The following is a 25706-nucleotide window of genomic DNA, read 5'->3' on the forward strand; positions in this document are numbered from 1 at the left end:
CTGGGTTACCTCCCATCTCCCTTATCTGAGTCTTTAAAGCTACAAGCAGCTTGACCTAAGTTTTCAGAGAAGGAAATTTCCATCTGTTGTAGGGTCTCAGCCTGAACCATATTTTGAGTTGAACAAGAAACTGCTTAAAGGGACCGGTCTCTCGACTTTTTGTTGACTTATGTCACTTGCTTGGATGTATCAGCTGACGCTCCCCACTCAGCCTTTCTAGGAATTCCCTCCCACAAGTCTGTCTTCAAATTAAACTCACAACAGAAATAGAAACAGGAATTTAATACAAACACAGATCTCAACAGTTTGGACCCACCCCTCTTGTTTTATGTGTCAGTTTTGGTGACTGGGACACGGGGGAAGGCCTTTCCAGAGCTATAAAACAGGACTGTTCAGTCATATCAATGGCCCTGCTGTCTTAAGAGAGTTGGAGGTGGCCTTTGGAACGCACCCAAAATAAGGGCAGAAGGGTCTCTCCAGAGAAGGAGGCTTCAGAGAATTCGTAGATCAGGGCTGCTCTGTCAGGGTCGAAAAAGGCTACGCGACCCCCAAGATAATTCAGACAGACTCGGATCTTCTTGAGTTCCCCACTCGGGGTCTGGAGAGGGTCGCGGTCATTTGTTGAAGCCCTGTAGCGGCCCTCCCATTTCCCCACCTCCCAGAATCCTTTCTTAGGACTAAAGACAATGTCTCCCTTCCTCTGCACAGAATTCCTGGCAACCCCCACACCCCATGCATCCTCCCTTCCCACAAGGACGTCCCAGAAATAGCGGCCGGCTGTGAATCCAGACTCGGATCTTCTTGAGTTCCCCACTTGGGGTCTGGAGAGTAACACGGTCATTTGTTGAAGCCCTGTAGCAGCCCTCCCATTTCCCCACCTCCCAGAACCCTTTCTTAGGACTAAAGACGATGTCTCCCTTCCTCTGCACAGAATTCCTGGCAACCCCCACACCCCATGCATCCTCCCTTCCCACAAGGACGTCCCAGAAATAGCGGCCGGCTGTGAATCTCTCATGTCCCAGAACAAAGGCATATTTGTCAAATCTCTCAGGATTGTTGGGCAGAGCTTGAGGTGTTTTTCCTCGTCTCACACTTTTCTGATCCTTGGACAGGATGAGTTCGGGATGGGCCGTGTCCGGATCCAGAGTTACATTTGCTGTTGGGGGGAAGATAAGGAAACAGAAGTGAAGGTGGTTCAGCTGCAAGGCAAATAGATGAGTGATCTGTCACACCCAACTGACACTTAGTGTCCCAGGTATGTTCGTTCCCTGTGGAGCTCCTTGACCTGGTTGCAGCTTGTTCTGTTTCCCTTTTCCTTAGTTTTAACCCTCGCCTGGACTCATGGGCTTTCCTTCTTTCATGTTCTACTTAAAGAAGTCTAAAGGCAGAACAGACTTCTGGGGCCTAAAGAGACAGTAGCAACCCATGTGAATACACCCTGTCATTCATATCCCATACCCAAGAAGTACCTCGAGAGAGAAACAGATCATTGTGTATTTCATCCACCATTATGAACAAAAAAATCATGTGTGGAAGAGTTCTTACACAAACACCGTGACCACATGAAAATGAGGACATGAACAAAGTTAGTTGAACTTGCAAAATTGATCTTACTCTTGATCCTAGGTATATCCCAAGAATAACATTTTGCCTCAAATTAGGATTTCCAAGGGCTACAATTCAGAATTTGAATATTATTCTCCTTTGGCCAGAACTTCTCTCTCTCTCTGGCCTGAAACCTCACAAAACTAACAGCAGGTTGATGAAGAACTCACAAAAATATCCTTCACAAAAACCTAGATCAACCTTTAACTATTTGTTTTAAAAGGTATATATTCCTCTTTTCCTGTCATTCCAGCTGCCTCCCAGAAAGCCAAACCAAAACGTCCTGTAATAGATTCTGAGCTTCACAAAATAGATAACTTGGGGGACAGAAGGATAGTGGGATTTACATTCTCTATGAACTTTGAATGAACCAGATATGTGACTTCTAGAGAGAAATGAGTGCTTCATGACCAAGCTACAATTGACAGGAAATACTTCTTTAAGCAACAAGTAATTAAAAAGTAGAATTTGCTTTCAGAGGATGTACTGATGGCCAGTGGCTACTATCTGTGGTGACTAAAGGGAACCTCCACATTCAGAGGCACTAAGCCCCTGAATGCCAGTGCCAGGAGACCTCTATGCCCTGTTGTTGGCCCTCCAGAGGAAGTTGTTGGCCACTGTGTGAGACAGGATGTTGGACCCCAGGTCTGATCCGGAGGGCTCTTATGTTCTTACTAGGAGTAAGGCCCGTTGTGGGAAGAAATGCAAGCTCTAGAAGGAAGCTCCAGATGAGTGTCCCAGCTGTGGCTGGGGGGGGAGCAAGGGGAAGGGGCAAGCCATGTTTCTTTCCTTCTGCTTAGCTATAAGGCAGGGCTGTCTCAAGTCATTTTGCTGCCCCAAGTGGGTAGTATGGGAGGACAGCCTCATGGTAACAGGTATGGTTCCCTCCACCCGACTTATTTTTTTTGGTGGGAGGGGGTGTTCTGCAGTGGCAGCTAAGGTAGAAAAGCACCTCCTCCTATGCCATGTTTTCTTGGTTCCAAGGGTCTGGAAAGTGGTTCCATAGCCAATTACACGGTTGCCAACTCTGGGTTGGAAAATACCTTTAGTTTTGAGGGGTAGAGCCTGGGGAGGGCAGGGTTTAGGGTGTGGAGGGACTTCAGCAAGATATAATGCCATAGAGTCCACTGCCCAAAGTAGCCATTGTCTCCAGGAGAACTGATCTTGGTCATCTGGAGATCAGTTGTGATAGCTGGGAAATTTTCTGTAGAGGAAATGATTTGCTGTGGCTGGGGAACATGGTGATTTCTGGGAGATCTCCAGGCCCCACAGGGAGACTGGCAATTTTACCTCAGGACACATTCAATGACTCCCAACAGCAACAGCAAACTGTTTAGAATGTCAGAGGCAAAGGCCAATCAGGCCGCATATGTAAATGACCTCTGTGTTCCAACTGGCTATGAGGGGAGAAGAACAGCAAACTGTTTAGAATGTTGGAGGCAGGACTCAGGCAACGCAGCCAGTGGATAGGGACAGCTTCTGAGGAACACATCATGGAGACAAAGGCTGTGGGCGCCGTGTGGAATGTTCAGGAGCATGCCACCACCAACAGAGAATTATTATATAGAGCAGTGGTGGCGAACCTATGGCACGGGTGCCAGAGGTGGCACTCAGAGCCCTCTCTGTGGGCACGCGTGCCATCACCCCAGCCAGGCCCAGACCATCATTAAAGTGTCGAATTCTCTGCCAAATAATTTTAAGTAAATGAAAGCATTTGGGATTGCTTTCCTTACTTTGTTTGGATCATCTTAAGTTAATGTATGAGTTGTTTTTTCTAAAGTAAAACCTCAGTATTCAGGTTAAATTGCCATGTTGGCACTTTGCAATAAATAAGTGGTTTTTGGGTTGCAGTTTGGACACTCGGTCTCTAAAAGGTTCGCCATCACTGATATAGAGGATGAGATGAAAGGAGGCAGTTCTTCCCCTCACAGTTCACCTTCTCTGCTATCCCAATCAATCCTGACAGAACAAATCCTGATATATCCTCCTCAGAACAAAGCTTAAGGAATTGGCTTGGGCAGACAGGATGAGTTTTGAGAGAAAAAACAAGAATGTTGAGGTAATTTTATCATTGGAGAAACACCAATTTTTCACAAGAAATTGTGAAAGTTTTTAGTTTACAAATAATTTATTAGTGTATGACGAAAAACGTACCTTTGTGCACCTGAAATCCATCTGAGGAAACAAAGGAACAGTGTGAGTTGCAGGTCCCTGTGCTTATGACAAATAGCGCAACTAAAAAATCAGTTAACATCTTTTTTCTTAGTTTTCAGCTGAAAGGTTAAGTAGAAATTACTTTTGGGGAAAATTCTCCCCCAAATTTTAGTTGTGTGCAAATATTCAAATTTGATTCCACTTAATGTGAGTTTATTTTATTTTTTATTTTATTTCATTAAACTTATAATCCCACCCTCCCACATTGTAGGCTCAGGGCAGGTACCAACATGTATATATCTGCTCATGCTGTTGGACTAAGAACACAAATGGAAAAATGTATCACATTTAGCATATTGAATGTTAACTGCTAAAAGGAACAAAGAATGATCCTGAACGCGGTTATCCAGAAGTTAATTGCTCTGTGTTACTTGAGAGCTGCTTCATAGAAAGTATGCTGGTTGGATGTTTACTTTGTTTTGATAACTATTAAGGGTAGAAATATAGAAAGGTTTGAATTGTTTAAAGTAAGATATTGTTACCTTGAAATTTAAAATGAAAATGGGAAAGAAAAACGGAATTATAAAATGAGAGGGTTGGGAGGAGCATTGCGGGAAGCCACCAAAGGGGGGGGGGGGAGGAGATAAAAGAAATGGATATCGGATTAAAGAATGTAATCTAATGTTGAATATGTTGTTATATCCAAAATAAAAGTTTTTGACATAAAGTATGCTAAGGACCCAATCCAAGGGTCCAATCCAGACAAATTTAGGATGCTTTCACACAGGTTTTGCTCTGGTTTGGCATCCAAACTGGAGTGGGGAACTTTAGAGACCTGCAAAATGTTGTCACCAACATTCCATCTTCTGGGATCTCCACTGTTTTGTTTTGAACTTTCCCAAATCCTGTTTGTGTATCACATTTAGCATATTGACAGTTAACTGCTAAAAGGAACAAAGAATGATCCTGAACGCGGTTATCCAGAAGTTAATTGCTCTGTGTTACTTGAGAATTGCTTCATAGAAAGTATGCTAAGGACCCAATCCAAGGGTCCAATCCAGACAAATTTAGGATGCTTTCACACAGGTTTTGCTCTGGTTTGGCATCCAAACTGGAGTGGGGAACTTTAGAGACCTGCAAAATGTTGTCACCAACATTCCATCTTCTGGGATCTCCACTGTTTTGTTTTGAACTTTCCCAAATCCTGTTTGATACTGCAATAAAGAAGGCCAATGCTATGCTGGGGATTATTAGGAAAGGTATTGAAAACAGATCAGCCAATATCATAATTTTTCTTGCCTCATCCTCTCCACAGCTGCCATTACTCGCCTCCACTAGTTTCTCTACTAATAGTAGTTCCTCTGAATTCCCAGATTTAATGTAAAAAAAAAAAAAGTCTCCAGGCTTTCTTGTGGAGATACAAAGGGGTAGCTACACCCTTATTTCTCTGCATTGCAAAATGCTAGACTTTTGATTTTTAAAAAAGAGAACCCATTTTAGATCTGGAAACGAAGATGCCAATATAAGGACTTAACTCTTTTCTTGCAAAATAAAACAATAACCTACAGATGGTGTTTCCCAGAGGGACCCAAAAGGATTCAAAGATAATGATAAGAAAATTAGAATTGATTCTGTCCAAAAGGCCAAAAAATTTCTGAAACAACAACTGAGCCCAGATGAAGAAGAGGATTTAAGCTTCGAGGAAGGAGAGGATCTCAGCGAGGAAGAAACCGATAACACTTCAAGTGACTCCAACAGTTCAACTTCAGAGTCTGAGAAAGGAGTAGCAGCACCCAAAACACCAAAAGTAAAGAAGAAGAAGCACAAGAAATAAACATATTACTCTGGATTACAATTTTTTTACTTTAGCGTTACTAAATTACATTTGACAGAAGTTCGATCTCACTGGTTTTTATACCTTTTTGTATAACATGAATATGCAGGAGTGATTTATGTATATGTAACACAACATAAGATTCTCTTAAGTTAGAGATAGTTTATTCCCTGCTTCCCTGTCCTTTTAGTAGGTAGGATTTATAGTATAAACCAATTAAAAATTATTTTAAAAAACCCAAACAAACAAAGATGGGGAAATGAGTAAAACAGACTGGAGAGGAACAGGGTAGAAAGGGATCACATTTGTGTAGATTACAGAAGGGAAGCAAAGGGCCATCTCTGCATGTCTCATCCAGAGTTTGGTCTAGAATCGTCAGCCCACCCTTCATTCAAATTCAACACAAGACTTTATTTATTTAGAACATCTCTATACTGCCTCTCCAGGAAACTGCTCAAGGAAAAAAAAAATTACTGAGTTAAATTCTCCAGAGCTGTTACTACCAGAGGTAAATTACTTGCTACATTTCTCTCCTGCCTTTCTCCAAGATGTTCAAGGCAGCAAAGACAGGGTTCCTGGAGGCCTTCCTGTCAGGTACTGACCATGTTGCTTCAGAAACAGTGCCTCATGGTACCATCCTAAGCATATTTACAGCCTCCTAAGCCCATGGATTTCAATGGACTCAGAAGGTGTAACTCTGCTTAAAAGAGCAGAGATGAAAATGCAGAACCATTGTGAGCAAATCCAGGGACTACAATGGTGAGCTACTGCCACAGACAGAATTTTGATCAGAAAACGTTCCATGGTGAACTCAAATGGCCTCTGGAATTGACACACAAATTCCCTGTCTGCCTGATACAAGGGACCTGGAAGGTTCCACACTCATATCTGGCTCACTTCATGACCTCTCTGAAGCTGTTCTTTATTACCTTTCAACTGCTTCATGACCCCCTCCAGCGAGTGATTGATGTCATAGATGTCCCAGATCCTCCACTTCAATGCAACAGGAAAAGTCACTGGATTCTCAAACCTCTCCTTTTCTTCATACCTTGAGGGCAAAAAAAAAAGAGGTTCTAGGTCATCATCTATCCAATCCAGAAATAGAAGGCAGAAATACGCAGAAGGCCTAGAGACACCAGTGGACACTGAAAGCAGAGAAAGAGGGGAGGCCCTTTGGAGACGACAGTCTGTCCCCTTGCAGTTGCTCCAGAGACCCCAAAGCCAGGCCCCTGGAGGCCAAATCAGACATCAAGAGAAATGGGTGGCTTCCTCTTAGAACAGCAACCCCACATCCCCTGCTCACATCTGTCTATGGAAAGATGGGAGAAAGCTACTGTGGTGCAGGGGTTAGAGTGCTGGGCTGGGACTGCAGAGGCCCTGGTTCAATTCCCCACTCAGCCCTCCAGCTCTCTGGGCCATTCCCTTTTCCTCTCGGCCTAACCTTCCTGACAGGGCTGTTAGGAGAAAGGGAGAATCATGTAAACTGCACCTTAAGATCCTTGGGGGGAGGGCAGGCTATAAAGGCGACAAGAGACAAAACAGGTGAATGCGCTGTCTGAGAGCATCCATGGGACTGCGTTCATCTGCAGTTTGCCATTTACAGAGGGACGGAGATCCACGATCTGAGTCATGTCTGTGGTGGTCCTGAGCCTGAAGGGCCACTTTCTTCACATGCTACCCAGATCCATCCCAGCATCCAGTAGGTAAGGGTAGAAAGAGATCCATTTACCTCCGCAAGGTGCTTCGGACATCCTAGAGAGAAAAAGAAAGAGCAGTCAATATCTGCCATGGGTCATATTGGGAAGAACCCCGCAGACCCTGGAGAGAGATGTATTCTGACTCCTTTCTTGTGCGTCCCGCTCAAGGACGGGGGCTGTGTCTTCATAAAGCGGGAGAACTTCTTCATGAGGGAACAACATCAGCAGTCAAAGGGAAGCTGTTTCAGAGGAGAGCTGGGTGACTTATTTGACAACGCCCCACATGGTATGTGCCCAACCCCACCAAAAACCCTATTCTTCATACCTTGAGGGCAAAAAAAAAAGAGGTTCTAGGTCATCATCTATCCAATCCAGAAATAGAAGGCAGAAATACGCAGAAGGCCTAGAGACACCAGTGGACACTGAAAGCAGAGAAAGAGGGGAGGCCCTTTGGAGAGGACAGTCTGTCCCCTTGCAGTTGCTCCAGAGACCCCAAAGCCAGGCACCTGGCGGCCAAACCACACATCAAGAGAAATGGGTGGCTTCCTCTTAGAACAGCAACCCCACATCCCCTGCCCACATCTGTCTATGGAAAGATGGAGAAAGCTACTGTGGTGCAGGGGGGTTAGAGTGCTGGGCTGGGACTGCAGAGGCCCTGGTTCAATTCCCCACTCAGCCCTCCAGCTCTCTGGGCCATTCCCTTTTCCTCTCGGCCTAACCTTCCTGACAGGGCTGTTAGGAGGAAGGGAGAATCATGTAAACTGCGCCTTAAGATCCTTGGGGGGAGGGCAGGATATAAATGCGACAGAGACAAAACAGGTGAATGTGCTGTCTGAGGGCATCCATGGGACTGCGTTCATCTGCAGTTTGCCATTTACAGAGGGACGGAGATCCACGATCTGAGTCATGTCTGTGGTGGTCCTGAGCCTGAAGGGCCACTTTCTTCACATGCTACCCAGATCCATCCCAGCATCCAGTAGGTAAGGGTAGAAAGAGATCCATTTACCTCCGCAAGGTGCTTCGGACATCCTAAAGAGAGAAAAAGAAAGAGCAGTCAATATCTGCCATGGGTCATATTGGGAAGAACCCCGCAGACCCTGGAGAGAGATGTATTCTGACTCCTTTCTTGTGCGTCCCGCTCAAGGACGGGGGCTGTGTCTTCATAAAGCGGGAGAACTTCTTCATGAGCGAACAACATCAGCAGCCAAAGGGAAGCTGCTTCAGAGGAGAGCTGGGTGACTGATTTGACAACGCCCCACACGGTATGTGCCCAACCCCACCAAAAACCCTCCTTTAAAGTTGCTGCAGACGATCTCGCATACAGTCTGCATTGCTGGTTGTCTCAAAAAGCTGCCAATGAACTTTGTTTTCCTTCTATGAGTTGGTATCACAGCCACACATGTGCTTCAGAGACTCCTCCGTCGGCCCATCTTCTCCTGTAGCTCCCTGCCTGATCATCTAACAGCGATCCCTTGTTCTCCACTAATGTGACTACAGAGCTTCCTCTCGTCCTTTGATCCATCTCAAACTCTTTAAAAAGGCACTGCATCCTCAAGGGAGTGGCGGATATACCAGTGAACAGCACTCTCCTTGTCCTCTTGGAACAGAGGCACACCACCAGTGTCACAAATCACGGCCTCTTGATTCTCAGCCTTAGCAAACGAGGGCTCTAGAGAACAGCAGAAGCGGTATAAGATTCGTAGGCAGTAGGGCCCAACTGAGACACCAAAGGGGGAGACTCTGACACAATGAGGGGGGAAAAGCGCTCTAGCGAACCCCAGAAGCTAAGATATGTTGGCGAGAGGACTTGACTGAGACACAGAGGCCCATAACCAATGTTCCCTCTAAGCTGTGGAGTCTTGTGAGCAAAAATTCTACTTTGTGAGTTACTGGCATTAAAGTTGTGAGCGAGTGATTTGGCTACTGGAGGCAGCCTCCTCCCAAAGGGCAGCCCTACCTGTTCCTGCCACCCCCTCACCTGCAGGAGATCACTGGCTGGCTGCTGACTCTTCTCCTCCATCTCCCGGATGAGGCTCTCCAGAGAGGAGAGTCCCTCAGAGAGTCCAGCCAGGAGCTGGTCCCTTTTCTTTGCCACCTCCTTCTCCACCTCTTCCATCTCGGCTAGCAGAAGTTTTTCTTCCTCATCCAGAAACTTGCGCAGTTGCCTGAACTTGGCTAATGTCTTTTGCCTCTCTCCTTTGGTTTGCTTCTGAAAGGGGAAGAGAAGAAAAGCAAAAGGGGTTTCTTGAATCCTTTTGTTCCCCTGCTAGAAGACCCTCCCTACGCTGACTCCCTCAAACTGGGTACAAGATACGATGTTTGAATAGAAAAGCTGCTGAAGGCAAACGAACTAAGAAGCCCCTTCCCCTCCCTTGGTCTCCCAATCTAAAGTGCAGCTTCCCTGGCTGCATTTTTGGCAAGAAGAAAGTTGGGGGGGGGGGGGTTAATTGACACACTACCAAAGCACCCCAGTTACTTTCTCCCTTAAAATCAACCATGGCTGAGCACCACTTGGCTCATTTCAGGTTCAGTGGAGTTGTGGAAGGAAGTCTGCAAGACGGACTCCATTTTGTAGCTAGTTCTGAGCTGGCAGCCATTAAGAGCCCAGCTAGCCAGTCACGTAACAAGGGATACACTTTGCCAAAGTTGCCATGTTGCCGAGAATGTTAAAAGAAGAAAACAATGCATGTGCCCAGATTTAACAACAATAATCAATGAATTCAAAAAAGTCCTTAGAGGGAAAATGGTGAAACGCTTCAGAAATTTGAAGGGAGGCTCCAAGAAATGGTAGATTCTGCACTGGGAATCACTGAAGATTGCTGTATTTGAATTTGTTTAATGGATGTCTACATCCAGCATGATTCTTTTATGAAAACGGATTTAGAACCGGGCGTCCGTCGAGTCAGCTGGCAAAAACACTACTACATCCTTACAGATCAAGGACTTTTTTGAATTGTGTGGGAAAACTCCACCTGTGAATTTCTACCTGCAATTCAACTTCACCAGTGAATTTCTACCTGTTTATGGAAAATTTGTTCTACTTTATATGTCTTATTACTATTAAATCCATTGATTATTGATGTTAAATTTGGGTGCATGCATTGTTTTCTTGTTTTGATATATTGCTGCACCACTGCCTTTCATCTTGTATGAGAATGTTAAAAGAAACAGGAAAGTTTCAAGACTGAGTAAAACGGGATGAAACTGGCCTGAGCCAATTAATCTGCTCTGCTTATCTCTTAACCAACGTGAGACATACCAAATGTCCTCTGTAATCTAGGTGACAGTTTGCGCATGTGTAAACGTTATAAAACTTAGTCTGTCGTTCAGTTAAGTCAGCCTCCTCCTTCTGGGTTACTGTCTCCTGTGAGATCGCAGTAAACATTGACAATTGGGTTTTCAAATCCTTTTGTTTCTTGTTGAGTTTTCATCAACAGGGTATCCATCGGCCACTGTCATTTATACTCTGTTGGAGTTCTTCTAGATCTGTGCCCTGTGTAAGTTGATATCTTCTCCCACACGCTTTGGGTTCTATAGTATCTACATAGTTGTTAATAGTTTAAAGATGCTATTTGTACTAGATTTAATAGTGGAATTCATTGCTCTGAGACCATGTTCTGCTTTGATGTTTTCATTTTGCTTTGTATTGCAATCTCAAATTTAATAAAAGTTTGAAAATGGGGGGACGGGTGGTGGGGGGGAACACCAGGGTATCTATCAGCAATGCTCCCTCTAAGCGGTGGAGTCTTATGAGCACAAATTCTACTTTGTGAGCTACTGGCATTAAAGTTGTGAGTGATTTGGCTACTGCACGAATTAGTTTGCTCCGGAGCCATCCTGAGAGCCAGTTTGGTGTTAATGGTTAAGTGCGTGGACTGTAATCTGGGAGAACCGGGTTTGATTCCCCACTCCTCCACTTGCACCTGGCTGGATGACCTTGGGCAAGCCGTAGTTCTGATAAGAGCTGTTCTTGAAAAAAGAGCACTTTCTGTCAGAGCTCTCTCAGCCCTGCCTACCTCACAGGGTGTCTGTTGTGGGGAGGGGAAGGGAAAGGAGTTTGTAAGCCGCTCTGAGACACCTTTGGGTACTGAAGGGCGGGGTATAAATCCAATCTCTTCTTCTTCTTGTGCTAAGGCAAAAGTGTGTGAGATGGAGGCTAAAAAACTGTGAGCTAGCTCACACTAACTCAGCTTAGAGGGAATACTGTCCATCAGCATTCCCCCCCCCCCCCAGAGGCTTCTCCTGGCATGCACACAAATGGGGCCCAGACCCATATGTTACTGTATGGCCCCCTGAGGATAGTAATTCGGTTTCATCTGCCAAGGTTCACCCCACGGCAGAGAGGTTTGGGATGTCAACTGATTCTGCCCCAAACAAAAACACCTGATTGCCTAGGGCACCCGAGGACAAAGAGCATTGGGGCACCAAAAACAAGCAGTTGCATGGTGCCCTCAGCGCAGCCATCTGGGCTGCAAACCTCCAAGGGGTGGGGCCAGAGAGCTCTTGGGATCACAGCTGACTTTCCAGATACTGTGCCTTCTAAGCTGAGTTGGTGCGAGCTAGCTCACACATTTTTGTCTTCGCTCAGGAAGGAGGGCTCCAGAGCAAACTAATTTATTTATTCAGCAGCCAAATTGCCTGCTCACAACTTTAATGCCAGTAGCTCACAAAGTAGAATGTTTGCTCACAAGACTCCACAGCTTAGAGGGAGCGTTGCTTCCAAGTGATGGAGAAAATGGCTGCTTTGGAAGGTGGACTCTATGGCACTACAATCGTTTGAAGTCCCTCCCTCCCCCAAACCCCACCCCCCAAGATCTCCAGGTATTTCCCAACCCAAGCTGGCAACCCCAGTCACTAGGGCAGTGGCTCAGGGCACACCCGCTTGGCTGACTGGCTGGTAGCCTGAGCTCCTACCAGGCCAGCCAATGGCTTGGGATGGACATGTGTATGCCAGCTGGACAGATGGTGGCTCCAGGCACACTTTCCCCCCTGGCTGGTGGCTCATAGCCTGCCTGGACCAGCCGGTGGGGGTGGAGAAGGAGGATTCATTTTACCAAAGCAGAGAAGACGAAAGACCCCTTGGATGGGGACATTGTTTCATTGTGATCAACTAGCAAAACCTGACCTGGATAGCTCAGGCTAGCCCAATCACATCAGATCTAGGACGCTAAGCAAGATTGGTTCTGGCTAGTATTTGGACGGGAGACCACCAAGGAAGCCCAGGTTTGCTGTGCAGAGGAAGGCAATGACAAACCACCTCTGTTCATCTCTTGCCTAGAAAACCCTACAAGGTCGCTGCAAGTCAGCTGGGACTTTACAGCACTTTCTACACCCAACTAGCAAAAATGAAAGATCTTCCACATGTTTGCCTGCAAGCAGCTGGCTTCATAGTTCAGAGTTTCAAATTGAGAGTAAGCAGCTCACACTAAAGATCTTTTCAGTGCCATCCTAGGCAGAGTTACACCTTCCAAAGCCCATTTACTTCAGTGGACTTTAAAGGGTTTAACCTTGCTTAGAATGGCAATGTCAAGTCTACCGGAGAGCTGCCTTTAGGGGCCTGTTGTCAAGCTCCGGGTTCCTCTTAACCTATTTTATTGTTTTATTGCTGCTCTGTTTCAACCCTTCGCTTGCAGTTGAGCATTCCAGCGGGGTGGGGAGTGATTGTGTGTGTGAATGTAGGGGGGAGTAGTGGCAGTAATCTATTCCGAAGATGGGCCTCAAGAGTCTCATGGGAGACAACCTCGAAGTTATCTGTGCCAGTGCCTAGGTTAGAGGGCAACGTGTAACTGTCCAGGTTGCCATAGCTACGCTGGGGAGTAGGGGTGTGACGTGGACGATGTGGAATTTTTTGGAGAACTTGTATATCTAGACTACTATTGCTTTTAACGTTCAGTTCTGAAAAAGGATCTTGTAACCACAGTTTTAATCCTTCAATAAACATAATGCTTCCCTACAGCATGTGTGAGAAGAGTGTTTTAACTGAGAACCTGACACCTGGCTGCTGTATATGGACTGCCTGCGCACAAAACTTTATTTAACATTCAGAGTTGTGGAAGATCTGCCTAATAAAACAACTCTCAATTCATAATGCAAACTAGCACTGTGAGTAAACAAAGTCACTAGGAATTTCAGCAACATCTAGAAAGATCTGAGTATAAAACAGTGTGTAGCTCTCCCACAGAAAATGTTCACAAAAGACCACTCAAAAGTTATCTTTCACCAGTGTTTTCTGTGGGAAACCCAGCAATTCCAAATTGGAGGGGAGGGCTGCCTTGTGGGTTGACTATTTGTACCCCACCCCCACCCCCCAATACTAGTTCTAGAATCTCCTCACTCCCCAGCCACAGCGACACTTACAAGCAGCTCTTGGCTTTCCTTCATGACATCTCCTTTATGTGCCAGAATTCCTTCTCTCTCCTTCTTCAGAATCTTCAGACAACTGCAGAACTGATCCTGGGGGGTAAAGGAGACCCCAAATTGGTGTTCTTTTTTAGAAGTTTATTGTAAAACATACAATAGCCAAAACTGTTGGTAAGAGCCAAACTAGCTACAATTGCTGCAAGTCTGTAATGGGATCTTCAACAACATTTTCCAAACAGGTGGCTTCCTTGTGAGGACAGGGCCCCGCTCTCCTCTGACTGCCACTGCAATTGCAAAGATATTGACAGTGACAACGCTGCTTTCCCGCGGCGTTCTGGACATTATCCTCTTGTTGACTGTTTCAGCTCCCTGACCCAGATTGGTTTGTATGTATTTTTAAAATTTATTTATTTATTTATTTGCATTAAAAAAAAAATTATTCCTAGTCAAGGCTCCCTCTAAGCTATGGAGTCTTATGAGCAAAAATTCTGCTTTGTGAGCTACTGTCATTAAAGTTGTGAGTGAGTGATTTGGCTACTGCATAAATTAGCTTGCTCTGGGGCCACCCTTCCTGAGCTAAGACAAAAATCTGCGAGCTGGAGGGTAAAAAACTGTGAGCTAGCTCACACTAACTCAGCTTAGAGGGAACACTGGTCAGTATATCATTATAGTGTGTTGCAGTAACAGACCACATTGACAGACCTTTATTAAGGTTCCTACACAATATTCTGGGAAGCCCTCAGTGCGTGTCTGGAATACCCCTTAGAGCCAAAATTGGGGAGATGTCTTACAAAGCAAAGGCCTGGGGAAGAGCATTCAATTTGAAAATTAGCACACAAAAATCAAACCCAGGTCTAAACCTCCTTGAATTAGTCAAGCTGGACCACCACACAAGCGGTTGGGACAGATTAAAAGGTAAAGGTTCCCTTGCTCGAAAGCCAGTCGAGTCCGACTCTGGGGTTGCGGTGCTCATCTCCGTTTCAAAGCCGAAGAGCCAGCGCCGTCCGAAGACGTTTCCGTGGTCATGTGGCCGGCATGACTAAACACCGAGGCGCACGGAACGCTGTTACCTTCCCACCGAAGCGGTACCTATTTATCTACTTGCAATGTCTTGCTTTCGAACTGCTAGGTTGGACAGATTACAGGGCCATAAATTATTATGTCTGGGTATTACCCATGATGTGATAGAAGTAATGAGCAGGCAAGAATTGACACAGCTCATTAGAAGATGTGTTTGGGTGGTTAAAACCAGAAGTCAGGTGGCCAGTGGCCACTCCTGAGTAGCTCAGCCATGCAACAGCCTGGCTAGACCTCAACGCAGCCAGTCAGACAAGAAGTGAGTCAGTCTGCCCATATCACCCCTCAATGCCCTCAACAGGGAGGTAGGAGGCAATGATCCAGGAAGCCACCAAGACAAGGAGGAGGGAGCCAAGTGGCGCTTTCCCTCCCAAGTCTGTGCCTAGAGGCTGAGGCAGAAACTGGAGGGAATTTCCCCGCAAGGAGACCAAGGAGAAGGGAAGGATCCAGGGCTCTTCCCCACCAACCTCCATCATTTGGATTTCCTACCTTGTACTCTTTGGAGGCCTCCTCAAGAGGAAGGGTTTCGTGATATCTGTGCTCCTTGGATCGCTGGCAGACCACACAGATGGGAACTCGGTCATCCTTGCAAAAGAGCTTCAGCGGCCACTGGTGCTTCTGGCAAACTCTCTCCTTTCCAGCCGCTACAAATGGCTGGTGGTGCCCAAAACAAAGGAACAGCATTTATTTCACTCCCCACTAACCACATCCCTGAACTGTGTGTATCTCTCCTGGTAAATGACTGGATACGATTAGTATCTTGTCAGAAAAGGGGGGGAGACCCAACATTATGTAGAAAAGCTGGATGTAACCAAAGTTTTTATCAGGCCTCAAATCCCTTTGAAAGTTAGTGAATAAATCACAACTCCTGGTTCCACGTAAACCACATTCTCCAACTCCTGGTTCCACATAAACCACATTATCTGGACACCTGCTTTGAGCTGCCATTCACAATGCAGGAGAGGAACCCCCCATTTCTTTCTTGCACCACACACACACACACACACTTGGGGGTTATTGTGACAAACCCTAAGCCCGAGAGAGCTGTGCACCAAAGTAAAATTCTGAGCCACACACAAGGATGCCAGAAAGTCTCCCGTGCTGGTGAAATGAGGCACAACAGTACGAGCCCTGCTGGATCGGGTCCACAGAGGATCCGGCCAGCCCACCCTCTAGTTTCCAAAATCTGGACAACCAGATGTGTCCCAGCTAGGCAATGGGGGTGCATTTCCACATATTAAGCGGGATGCTGGAAGTTACTGCCAGGCTGACCAAATCCCCGTTTGCTCTCAGGTCCCTACATTTAATTGATTTAATACCCATCATCATTTGCATTTAAACTGACACTCTTTTCCACCGGACTGAGTCTATGGAGAAGCCAAGAAGAATCTCCAGCTATTCTGCATCCAGATCCACAGAGATTTCTTACCTTCTTCTCTCGGGCTTCCTTCCCCAGAGGAACCACTTGGTGATCTCGGTGCTCCTTGGACCTGTCGCAGACCAGGCAGAGGGGGGCTTTGTCGTCCTTGCAGAAGAGTTCCAGGGGCTCCTGGTGCTTCTCGCAGAGTCGCCCCTTTCCGTCTCCCCCCTTCCCACCGGCCTCTTTTCCCTCCTGAAGAGTGAATTTCCTGGCTATTTCCACAAAGTTGGCCAGCTGCAGATTCCGCCGGAGGTTCTTCTTCCAAGCTCTTCTTCTGCACTGGGGGCAGGAAGGCTCAACCCCTAACTCCTCCCAGCTCTGAGTCAGGCAGTCTCGGCAGAAGTTGTGGCCGCACTCGGTGAGGATCATCGGATCCCTGAAAAAGTCCAGGCAGATGGAGCAAGAGGCTTCATCCCAGAGCTCCTTAACAAGACCTCTCGCCGCCATGACTGCCTCGAGGGAAAAAGGGGGAGGCCGGTCTTTTTCCCGCTTCTCAAAACGAGGGGGCGTTTCCCTTTCTGCAAACGATTCTCAGCCGATGTACAATCAAGGGTCTGTCAGGAGTACGTGGGAAAAAGTAAAAGCTGGATCTACAGGGTTCCTCACGGATCCTGTAGGGTTTTTTCCCATAGAAAAAAGTTATATGATAGAACTCTTCCAAATCCAGTATCGAATCACATGACAAAGCCATGACCACGGACTGAACCATAAAAAAAACATGGGACTGAAAACTTTGCACGGCAACAATGGCACAAAAACATGGATCCAAGGCAGACATCCTCATGAATGCATATGGGGTTTTTTTCACATTGGAACAGAATAAAACAACATATTACAGATAATGTCTTAGTCTACAGGTAGCACCACAAAAATCATGCATTCATCTCTTTGTGGCTCTGCCATGCCACACACACAAAAAAAAAAGTTAATGAAGGCTCATGGATCCTTATGTTTTTTGCACAATCCCAAACTCACCATGGAATCAAATTTAGAGTCCAGCAGCACCTTTAAGGCCAACAAAGTTTTATTCAAGATATGAGCTTTCGTGTGCAAAGCTCACCTCTTCGTCAGACAATGAATTGGAATTACAGAACACAGCTGTATATATAGAGAGAGCGGTTGTTAAATTAATTAGCATGCAAAATAGTGGAGCTGTTTTTTAACAGATCAAAAGAATGACGAGCTGGGTTTCTGGTTATCATCTGGCTGGGTTCAACTGGGGGGGGGGACAACATAGGTAATAAATATGTTAGAATTGGAGACTGATGTTCCCTAAATTGTGAGAATCCAGTCTTGTATCCTGTCCATGGCCACATAATTTAAACCACAGAAATCATGGATCCACTGCTTCATGACACTATCATGCCACAAAAATGTGGTTCCAAAACACAGATCCCCATGGCTCCTCAGGATTTTTGCACTGGGTCACCCCAAACTCACTATCCAATCACATACCAGGTCCATGGTCACAGCCTGTAGCAGAAAAAAAGCACAAATCCACTTGCTCGCGGCACAGCCAGGGTGCAAAAATGTGGTTCCGAAGCACGGATTCTCATGGATCCTCAGAATTGTTATGTTTGGTCACCCCACATTCATCATCCAATCACATATCATGTCCATGGCTATATCTTGTACCACAAAAATCACCCATCCACCACTTTATGGCAGTGCCACAGTGCAAAAACATAATTCCAAAGCATGGATCATAATGGATCCTTAGGATTTTTGTGTTAGGTCACCCTAAAGTCACCACCATATCACTCATCATACCTATGGATCCAAGTATTTAATGCAGTGTTTGCTCCATGACAGTACCACAAGGACCAGGACCTGGGGGGGGGGGTTCGTTCTGTGGGCATGGATGTGATGTGTGATTTCCTAATTAGTTTTGTGTTGAGCCAGTGTAGAATTCCTAACAATCCATGGTGCTTTGGATCATTATTATTGACCCATGCTTTTTGTGGTGTAATCTGTGCCCATCAAAGCTCCCTCTAAGCTGTGGAGTCTTGTGAGCAAAAATTCTACTTTGTGAGCTACTGACATTAAAGTTGGGAGCGAGGAATTTGGCTACTGTTTAAGTTTGTTTGCTCTGGAGCCCTCCTTCCTGAGAAAAGACAAAAATGTGTGAGCTGAAGGCTAAAAAACTGTGAGCTAGCTCACACTAATTCAGCTTAGAGGGGTATATATTTCTCTGGCCAGTTTCTTCATACCCTCCATGCATCTGACAAAGAGAGCTGTGTTTCTCGAAAGCTTCTGCTACAATAATGTTTGTTAGTCTTAAAGGTGCTACTGGACATTTTAACTCTTAAGCTACAGCAGCTGTCTGAATGCTTTCCGCATAGCGGCTTGACTCATTGACTTGTTATTCATAGTGAACTGTTTCTGTTTCTATACAGTTGTGATTTAATTGCAATGTGTATATTTGCTGTGATTTTTTGGTAAACCTTATGAAAGAATTCACTGAATGGTTTGGTTTGTTGTTCACACCTTATTTGATTATTAAAGAAAAATATAAATTAACACACAACATATTTTTCAGGTCATGGCATATGTACTGTTTTCTATTGCGGTCTTATCATAGTTTCTTCTTTTTCCTTTCTTCGGACACAGGAATGAACAGAGATCAAAATGCAGAAGCATTGTGAGAAAATCCAGAGAATGCAACACTGAGACGGAATTTTGACCAGAAAGCATTCCATGGTGAACTAAAATGTCCTTCAGATTTGGCAGACAAATTCCTGGCATACCTGGCCCAGCTAGTGCTACAAGCTACCCAGAAGGTTCCACACTCACATTTGGCCTCACTTAATGACTTGTCTGAAACCCCTGCAGTTGTTCTTTTCAACTGCTTTGTGACACCTTCCAGGAAGTGATTGATGTCACAGAAGTCCCAGATCTTCCACTTCAATGCAAGAGGAAAAGTCACAGGATTCTCAAACCTCTCCTTTTCTTCATACCTGGAATGGGGTGGTGGTACTAGGCTATCCAATCCAGAATTTCCATTACTCAGCAAATAAATAAAAGCAGGAATAAGTAGAAAACCTAGGGACAACATCAGATGCTGAAAGCTGGGAAGCCCTTTGGAGAGGTCTACCTCAATGTTACTCCTGAGACCCCAGAGCCAAGCACCTGAAAGTCAAACCACACATCAAGAAGAACAGGTGGCTGCTTCTTAAAAAGGCAACCTCACATCCCCTGCTCACATCTTTCTAGAGAAAGAAGGAGAAAGCTGCTGTTGTTGTAGTGGGTAGACAGCTGTAGAGGCCCCGGTTCAGTTCCCCACTCAGCTCTGCAGCTTGCAGGGAGGTCCTGGGCCATTCTCCTTTTCTCTCGACCCAACCTACCTGACAGGGCTGTTGTGAGGAAGGGAGAATCATATACGCCACCTTAAGCTCTTTAGAGGAAGGGCAGGATGGAAATATGACAGAGACGAAGCATGCCAACATGCTGGTTGGGGGCATGATTTTCTGTCCACGGGACTGCATTTATCCACAGTTTGCCCTTACAAACGGATTGAGATCTGTGATCTTAGCCGGATCTGTTTTGGTCCTGAGCCTGAAGGGCCAACCTCCTTCACATGGTACCCATATCCATCCCAGCATCAGGAGGATAATCAGAGAGGTCCACTTACCTCTGCAAGGTGCTTTGGACATCCTAGAGAGAGAGACAAAGAAAGAAGGGGAAAGTCAACGTCTGCCATGAGTCAAATTGGGAAGACTCCTCAGATGCTGGAGGGCGATGCATTCGGACTTCTTTATGCATCCCACTCAAGGACTGGGGGTGGTATCTCTATAAAGTGGGAAAGCATCTTTATAAAGGAACAACATCCTCAGGCAAAGAGAAGCCATTTCAGAGTAGACATGAGTGACTGGTTTGGCAACTCAACAGTGCACACGTAAATGGTACCTCCAAACTTTTATGTATTTGTGTTTGTTTGTTATAAAAATAAATCGCTTAAAAAAAACAGTGCACACTGCACAATAGATTCCCCCCCCCCAAAAAAAAAACCATTCTCCTTTGACAGGTTGCTGCAGAAGATCTTGCATGCAAGCCCTCATTTCTGTTTGTCTGGAAGAGCAACCCATGAGCCTTGTCTTCCTTGCATGTGCTGGTCGAACACACGTCCTTACTTCAGAGATTCCTCTACTGGCCATATTCTCCTGTAGCTCTGTCATGTCCCCAGGGGGTCTCCGCCTTCCGCCGCCACCACCCTGGACTTATGGTCCCTGTTGAGAAGGCCCAAGCTACCCTCTCAAGTGGAGCTGCGGTGGCTCAAGTGGTTAAGACGCTGAACTGCAGGCTGTGGAAGGTTGGTAGTTCAGCAGTTCGAGACCTGGGTTGCCACATGACGGAGTGAGCTCCTGTCTCTAGTTCCAGCTCCTGCCAACCTAGCAGTTCGAAAGCAAGACATTGCAAGTAGATAAATAGGTACCGCTTTGGTGGGAAGGTAATAGCGTTCCGTGCGCCTTGGTGTTTACTCATGCCGGCCACATGACCACGGAGAAGTCTTCGGACAACGTCAGCTTTGAAACGGAGATGAGCACCGCAATCCTAGAGTCGGACTTGACTGGCTTTCGAGCAAGGGAACCTTTACCTTTACCTTCTCAAGCACATACAAAATGCCCCTTTTTCAGCCGAGAACACACAGGTGTGATTGACCCAGGCAGAGAAAATAATTAAACAGAAAGGGTTTATTAAAAACAACACTGGGGCAGGGAGAAAACAAGACAAGGCAAGGTGCTTAAAAAGGGTACAACAGTGTGAAAAGGCAAAATAAACATAAACTAATGCAGCTACCTGCTCTACTTCCAGGCCCCTAGCCTGCCTAGCACTCACGATGAGCCCAGTGGAGATCTTCCTCTCTCCCAGACCAGCCTGTCCCCACAGTGAGACCGCAGAGAGAGACCCAAAAGAACACCCTGTTTTCCCTCAGTTAACGGCTAAGACCCACTCTCCTCACACAGTTCAAGAGTCTCCTCCCAGAATCTTTCTCTCTGATTGGCTATAGCCCATCGCTAAGCCTTATGGGAACTGTAGGCTGTCTGCTCACTGCCATGCAGGTCTCTCCTGGGACCAGGCCGCACTAGGCCCTTCTCCCAGTCCTGCACAGATCATGACATAGATCTTAGTAACACAACAGAACTGTGACCTTTTAAAGTCCAATCAATCAACATTTCCCTCCTTCACAGCTTGCCACCCCCAAACTCCATCTCTTTCCTCTTGTGGGTGGCCCACAAAGTCTCCAGCCAAACCTTCTGGGTACCGGCTTCCAAGATGAGGGTCCCAAATGAACTCCATTAGATAACACGGCCCAGAAACAATAATTCTAAAATTTACAATTTAGAATGAAAGTCTCCCTCCCTTACCCTCCCTCCCTTACCACTGGGGAGAAAAGAGCCAGTTTGGTGTAGTGGTTAAGTGCGCGGACTCTAATCTGGGAGATCCGGGTTTGATTCCCCACTCCTCCACTTGCACCTCGCTGGATGGCCTTGGGCAAGCCATAGTTCTGATAAGAGCTGTTCTTGAAAAAGAGCAGTTTCTGTCAGAGCTCTCTCAGCCCCACCTCACAGGGTGTCTGCTGTGGGGAGGGGAAGGGAAAGGAGTTTGTAAGCCACTCTGAGACACCTTTGGGTAGTGAAGGGCGGGGTATAAATCCAATCTCTTCTCTTCTTCTTCTTTGGATATGGGGGCTCCATTCAGTCCCTGAGTCTAGTAGCTATTGATGGACCCCTCCTCCATGAATCTGTCTAATCCCCTTTTAAAGCTCTCGGTACTGGTGACTATCACTACCTCAGCCTGTGCTGAATTTTCAACAATTTTATTGGATACCCAACATTCATCCCAGTTCCTGAACACTCCTGCTCCACCCTGGAGTCGTCATTCCACTCCTGGCCCTGCCATCCCAGTCCCTGAACACTCCTGCTCCACCCTGGAGTCGTCATTCCACTCCTGGCCCTGCCATCCCTGTCCCTGAACACTCCTGCTCCACCCTGGAGTCGTCATTCCACTCCTGGCCCTGCCATCCCTGTCCCTGAACACTCCTGCTCCACCCTGGAGTCGTCATTCCACTCCTGGCCCTGCCATCCCTGTCCCTGAACACTCCTGCTCCACCCTGGAGTCGTCATTCCACTCCTGGCCCTGCCATCCCTGTCCCTGAACACTCCTGCTCCACCCTGGAGTCGTCATTCCACTCCTGGCCCTGCCATCCCTGTCCCTGAACACTCCTGCTCCACCCTGGAGTCGTCATTCCACTCCTGGCCCTGCCATCCCTGTCCCTGAACACTCCTGCTCCACCCTGGGGCTGTCATTCCACTTCCTGGTCTCTCATTCCATCCCCAGAGTAGTGTATTTGGGCCCAGAGCAGAGACCCTAATGGAAAATCCAATCCGCATTTTTATTGCAACTGTACTTGTACTCTAATGTTTTCCAATGGAGCCCATGCAAGTCAATTGGCATTCCTGGCTCCCATTATTTCCAATGGGCCTCCTAGCGTCTCCCATTGTTTCCAATGGGCAATCCTGTCCTTCCTTTTAGTAGATCCCGTCCCAGGAACATCCCACGGGCCAGTCCCGTGTTGGGCAACCGAAAGGGTCTGGCCTTTGAGGCGCCTGCAAATGCCAGCCAAGGAATGGCAAAAGAGGCTTTTCCGTCCCAAGGTCTGCTTCCTCTACCCTTCCCCGCTCGTTTTCTAGCCATGTGTTGTTTCTTCTGTCAGCTGTTTGATTCCCGGGCCCTTTAATTGGGCGCCGGCAGAGAGTCAGTTTGCATTTGCAAGAAGGGAAACGCCCCCTTCGCTTGGGGAAGCGGGAAGAAACAGAAACTAACTCTGTTCTCTCTCTCTCTCTCCCTGCTTCGTGGAGTCAGCCATGGCGGGTGAGGGTCCCGTGAAGGAGCTCTGGGAGGAAGCCACTTGCTCCATCTGCCTGGACTATTTCAAGGACCCGGTGATCCTCACCGAGTGCGGCCACAACTTCTGCCGGGCCTGCCTGACCCGCAGCTGGGGGGAGTCGGGGGCCAAGCCTTCCTGCCCCCAATGCAGAGGCGCAGCACAGGAGGGGAGCCTCCGCCCGAACCATCAGCTGGCCAGCTTTGTGGAAATCGCTAAAAAATTCACTCTGCAGGAGGGGAAAGATGCAGGTGCGAATGGGCAAGTCTGCCCGAAGCACCAGGAGCTCCTGAGGTTTTCCGGCAAGGACGAGGAAGCCCCCCTCTGCGTGGTCTGCAGCATATCCGAAGAGTGCAAAGAGGTGAGTCCTCTGGAGGAGGCTGCTCGAGAAAGTTGGGCAAGTCAAATCATGATGCAGAATAGCTGGAGTTTCTTCTTGGCTTCTCTGTAGATTCATTCCAGTGAGAACAATCTTAATTTGAATGCAAATAATGATGGGTATTAAATCCGTGAACCTGTGAGCGAACTGGGACTTGGCCAGCCTTGCAGTAAGGTCAGACATTCTGCTTGATAATAAGTGGAAATGCTCTCCCCCCCCCCCATCTGGTTCGCCAGAGTTTGGAAACAGGGCAGTGGGCTGGGCAGATCTTGGCTAAGTCTGATCCAGCAGTGCTCTCACTGTCTCATTTCAGCAGCACTGGAGAGTGCTGTGCATCTCTGTGTGGCTGAAAACACTTTAGTGCAAAGCTCACTCAGGCTGTTGCAGCTTGCTGGCTGGTAACTTTTAATATAATAAGGGCACATATTGGCTTACAAAGAGCAGCTGGTAATAAATGGATCAAAAAGGTTCTTGAGTGGGTTAGTAAGGTTTATTAAAGAAATGTGCAAAAAGTATTTTCTAATATATATATTTCTCTCAGCCTGTTGGCTGTTTCCAGCTCTCATTGGCTATGCAGTGTGCTCCATCAGCTTTGGCCTGTCAGCCACCACTCAAGAGTACTCAGGTGCCATTGGTCTGGTGCTGGATCTGCTCCTCTTCCCCGCCCACTTAACGATGAGAATTTCTGCATTGTTTTTGTCTTAATGGGAATTTTGAAAGATGGTGTTTGTGCTTGTAATTTTGTTTTTTGTTTTTGGTTCTTTGTTTTATTATGTGTGGGTTTTGTAATGATTGGGACATTGGTAATAATGAATTAGTATAAGGATTTGATTAAGTTCTGGATATATTTATAGTGTTTAAAATGGCAAAAGAAGAAGAAATCTTAATGTTTTGGCATTTATGTGATCCTAATAGAAAATAAGATATTGATTAATGCAAACACAGCATAGGGAAGAAAATAACTAAATATCTAAAGAATCTTTATTATCTGTATGACAACTTTGACATCTTATTAGATTGAATAGGGGAGCCATAATGAAATGCATGAAATACGTGAACTGTAATAGTACTGGGATAATATTATATTAGAGAGAGATGGTATGATTAAATAACTATAACCTGTATGATTTCGTTGATGTGTTTAAAAATATGTATGTGTAATTTTCACTTTTTTTGGAAAATTAATAAAAAAGGTTATTAAAAAAGTCAGAGGGGCAGATAATGGTAGGTTGATGGTTAGCTGTGAAGGAGATGGTGTTGCCAACTCCAGGTTGGGAAATTCCAGGGGATTTGAGGGGTGGAGCCTGGAGAAGGTGGGGTTAGAGGAGGGGTTGGACCTCAGACAGGTAGAATGCCATTTCCCTCCAACCAGCCATTTCCTCTTGAGTAACAATTGTTGCCAATCTCTCTCTCTCTCTTTTTTATTTATATATTTTATTGGTTTTATAATACTACATCCTAAAGGGAAGGAAGGAGAGGGAGTAAGATAAAGGTAAAGGTTCCCTTGCTCGAAAGCCAGTCGAATCCGACTCTAGGGTTGCGGTGCTCATCTTCGTTTCAAAGCCGAAGAGCCAGCGCTGTCCGAAGACGTTTCCGTGGTCATGTGGCCGGCATCAAGGGTGTAGACTTTCCAATTTCCCGGGGGGGGCTGGGGCTGGGGCAGAGGCATTGCTAAGTCATTAAAAGAACTGGGACCCAATGACATCATAGGGAGGAGCTAGTGACATCACAGGCATGGTCACTATCTATGGAGGTGGACCCATGTGGGATTTAGGGATGGGCTCCCCAGAAATTTAGGGAGGCCTGGGAACCGCCCTAGCAATGTCCCTGGGCTGGGCTAACCCCAGGAACAGTTGCCTTCTTAGAACACTGCTTAGAAACTTAGAAAGCCCCCCCACACACCCCACATTGGAATAAGAACATAATATCAGGCCATACCACATTGCAATAAAGCCCCTACAACTGTATACAGAAATACTGAGCTTCCCTACCATTTGCCACAACTAGCCCACCACACAAGAAGAAGAAGAAAAGATAGGATTTATACCCCGCCCTTCACTACCCAAGGGAGTCTCAGAGCAGCTTACAAACTCCCTTCCCTTCCCACAACAGACACCCTGTGAGGTAGGTGGGGCTGAGAGAGAGCTGACAGAAACTGCTCTTTTTCAAGAACGGCTGTGCCAGAGCTTGTGACTGACCCAAGGTCACATCAGCAGGTACAAGTGGAGGAGTGGGGAATCAAACCCGGTTCTCCCAGATTAGAGTCCTCACACTTAACCACTACACCAAACCAC

The 25706-nt window shown here is 46.4% G+C and overlaps 2 protein-coding genes across 2 annotated transcripts in view; one reads left to right on the forward strand and one right to left on the reverse strand.

The window, feature by feature from the left end:
* Positions 1-360: 360 nt before the first annotated feature.
* Positions 361-16594, reverse strand: LOC107116280 (tripartite motif-containing protein 7-like). The gene is made up of 9 exons (XM_015418179.1): positions 16157-16594; positions 15217-15381; positions 13648-13743; positions 9269-9499; positions 8297-8319; positions 6523-6641; positions 3760-3780; positions 798-1156; positions 361-574 (listed from the first exon to the last, which is right to left on the reverse strand). Exons 1-9 carry the CDS (start codon positions 16592-16594, stop codon positions 419-421), a joined length of 1608 nt encoding a protein of 535 aa, XP_015273665.1. The 3' UTR covers positions 361-418.
* Positions 16595-22977: 6383 nt separating this feature from the next.
* The window catches only part of LOC107116273 (tripartite motif-containing protein 7-like), a 17621-nt gene continuing 14892 nt past the window's right edge, over positions 22978-25706 (forward strand). Inside the window, exon 1 of the mRNA XM_015418170.1 lies at positions 22978-23394. Coding sequence (XP_015273656.1) covers positions 23014-23394 — 381 coding nt within the window. The 5' untranslated portion in view covers positions 22978-23013. The remainder of the gene's footprint in view (positions 23395-25706) is intronic.

The sequence above is a fragment of the Gekko japonicus genome, unplaced genomic scaffold (assembly GCF_001447785.1).
Source record: "Gekko japonicus isolate JY-2015 unplaced genomic scaffold, Gekko_japonicus_V1.1 scaffold1933, whole genome shotgun sequence".
Lineage (NCBI taxonomy): Eukaryota > Metazoa > Chordata > Lepidosauria > Squamata > Gekkonidae > Gekko > Gekko japonicus.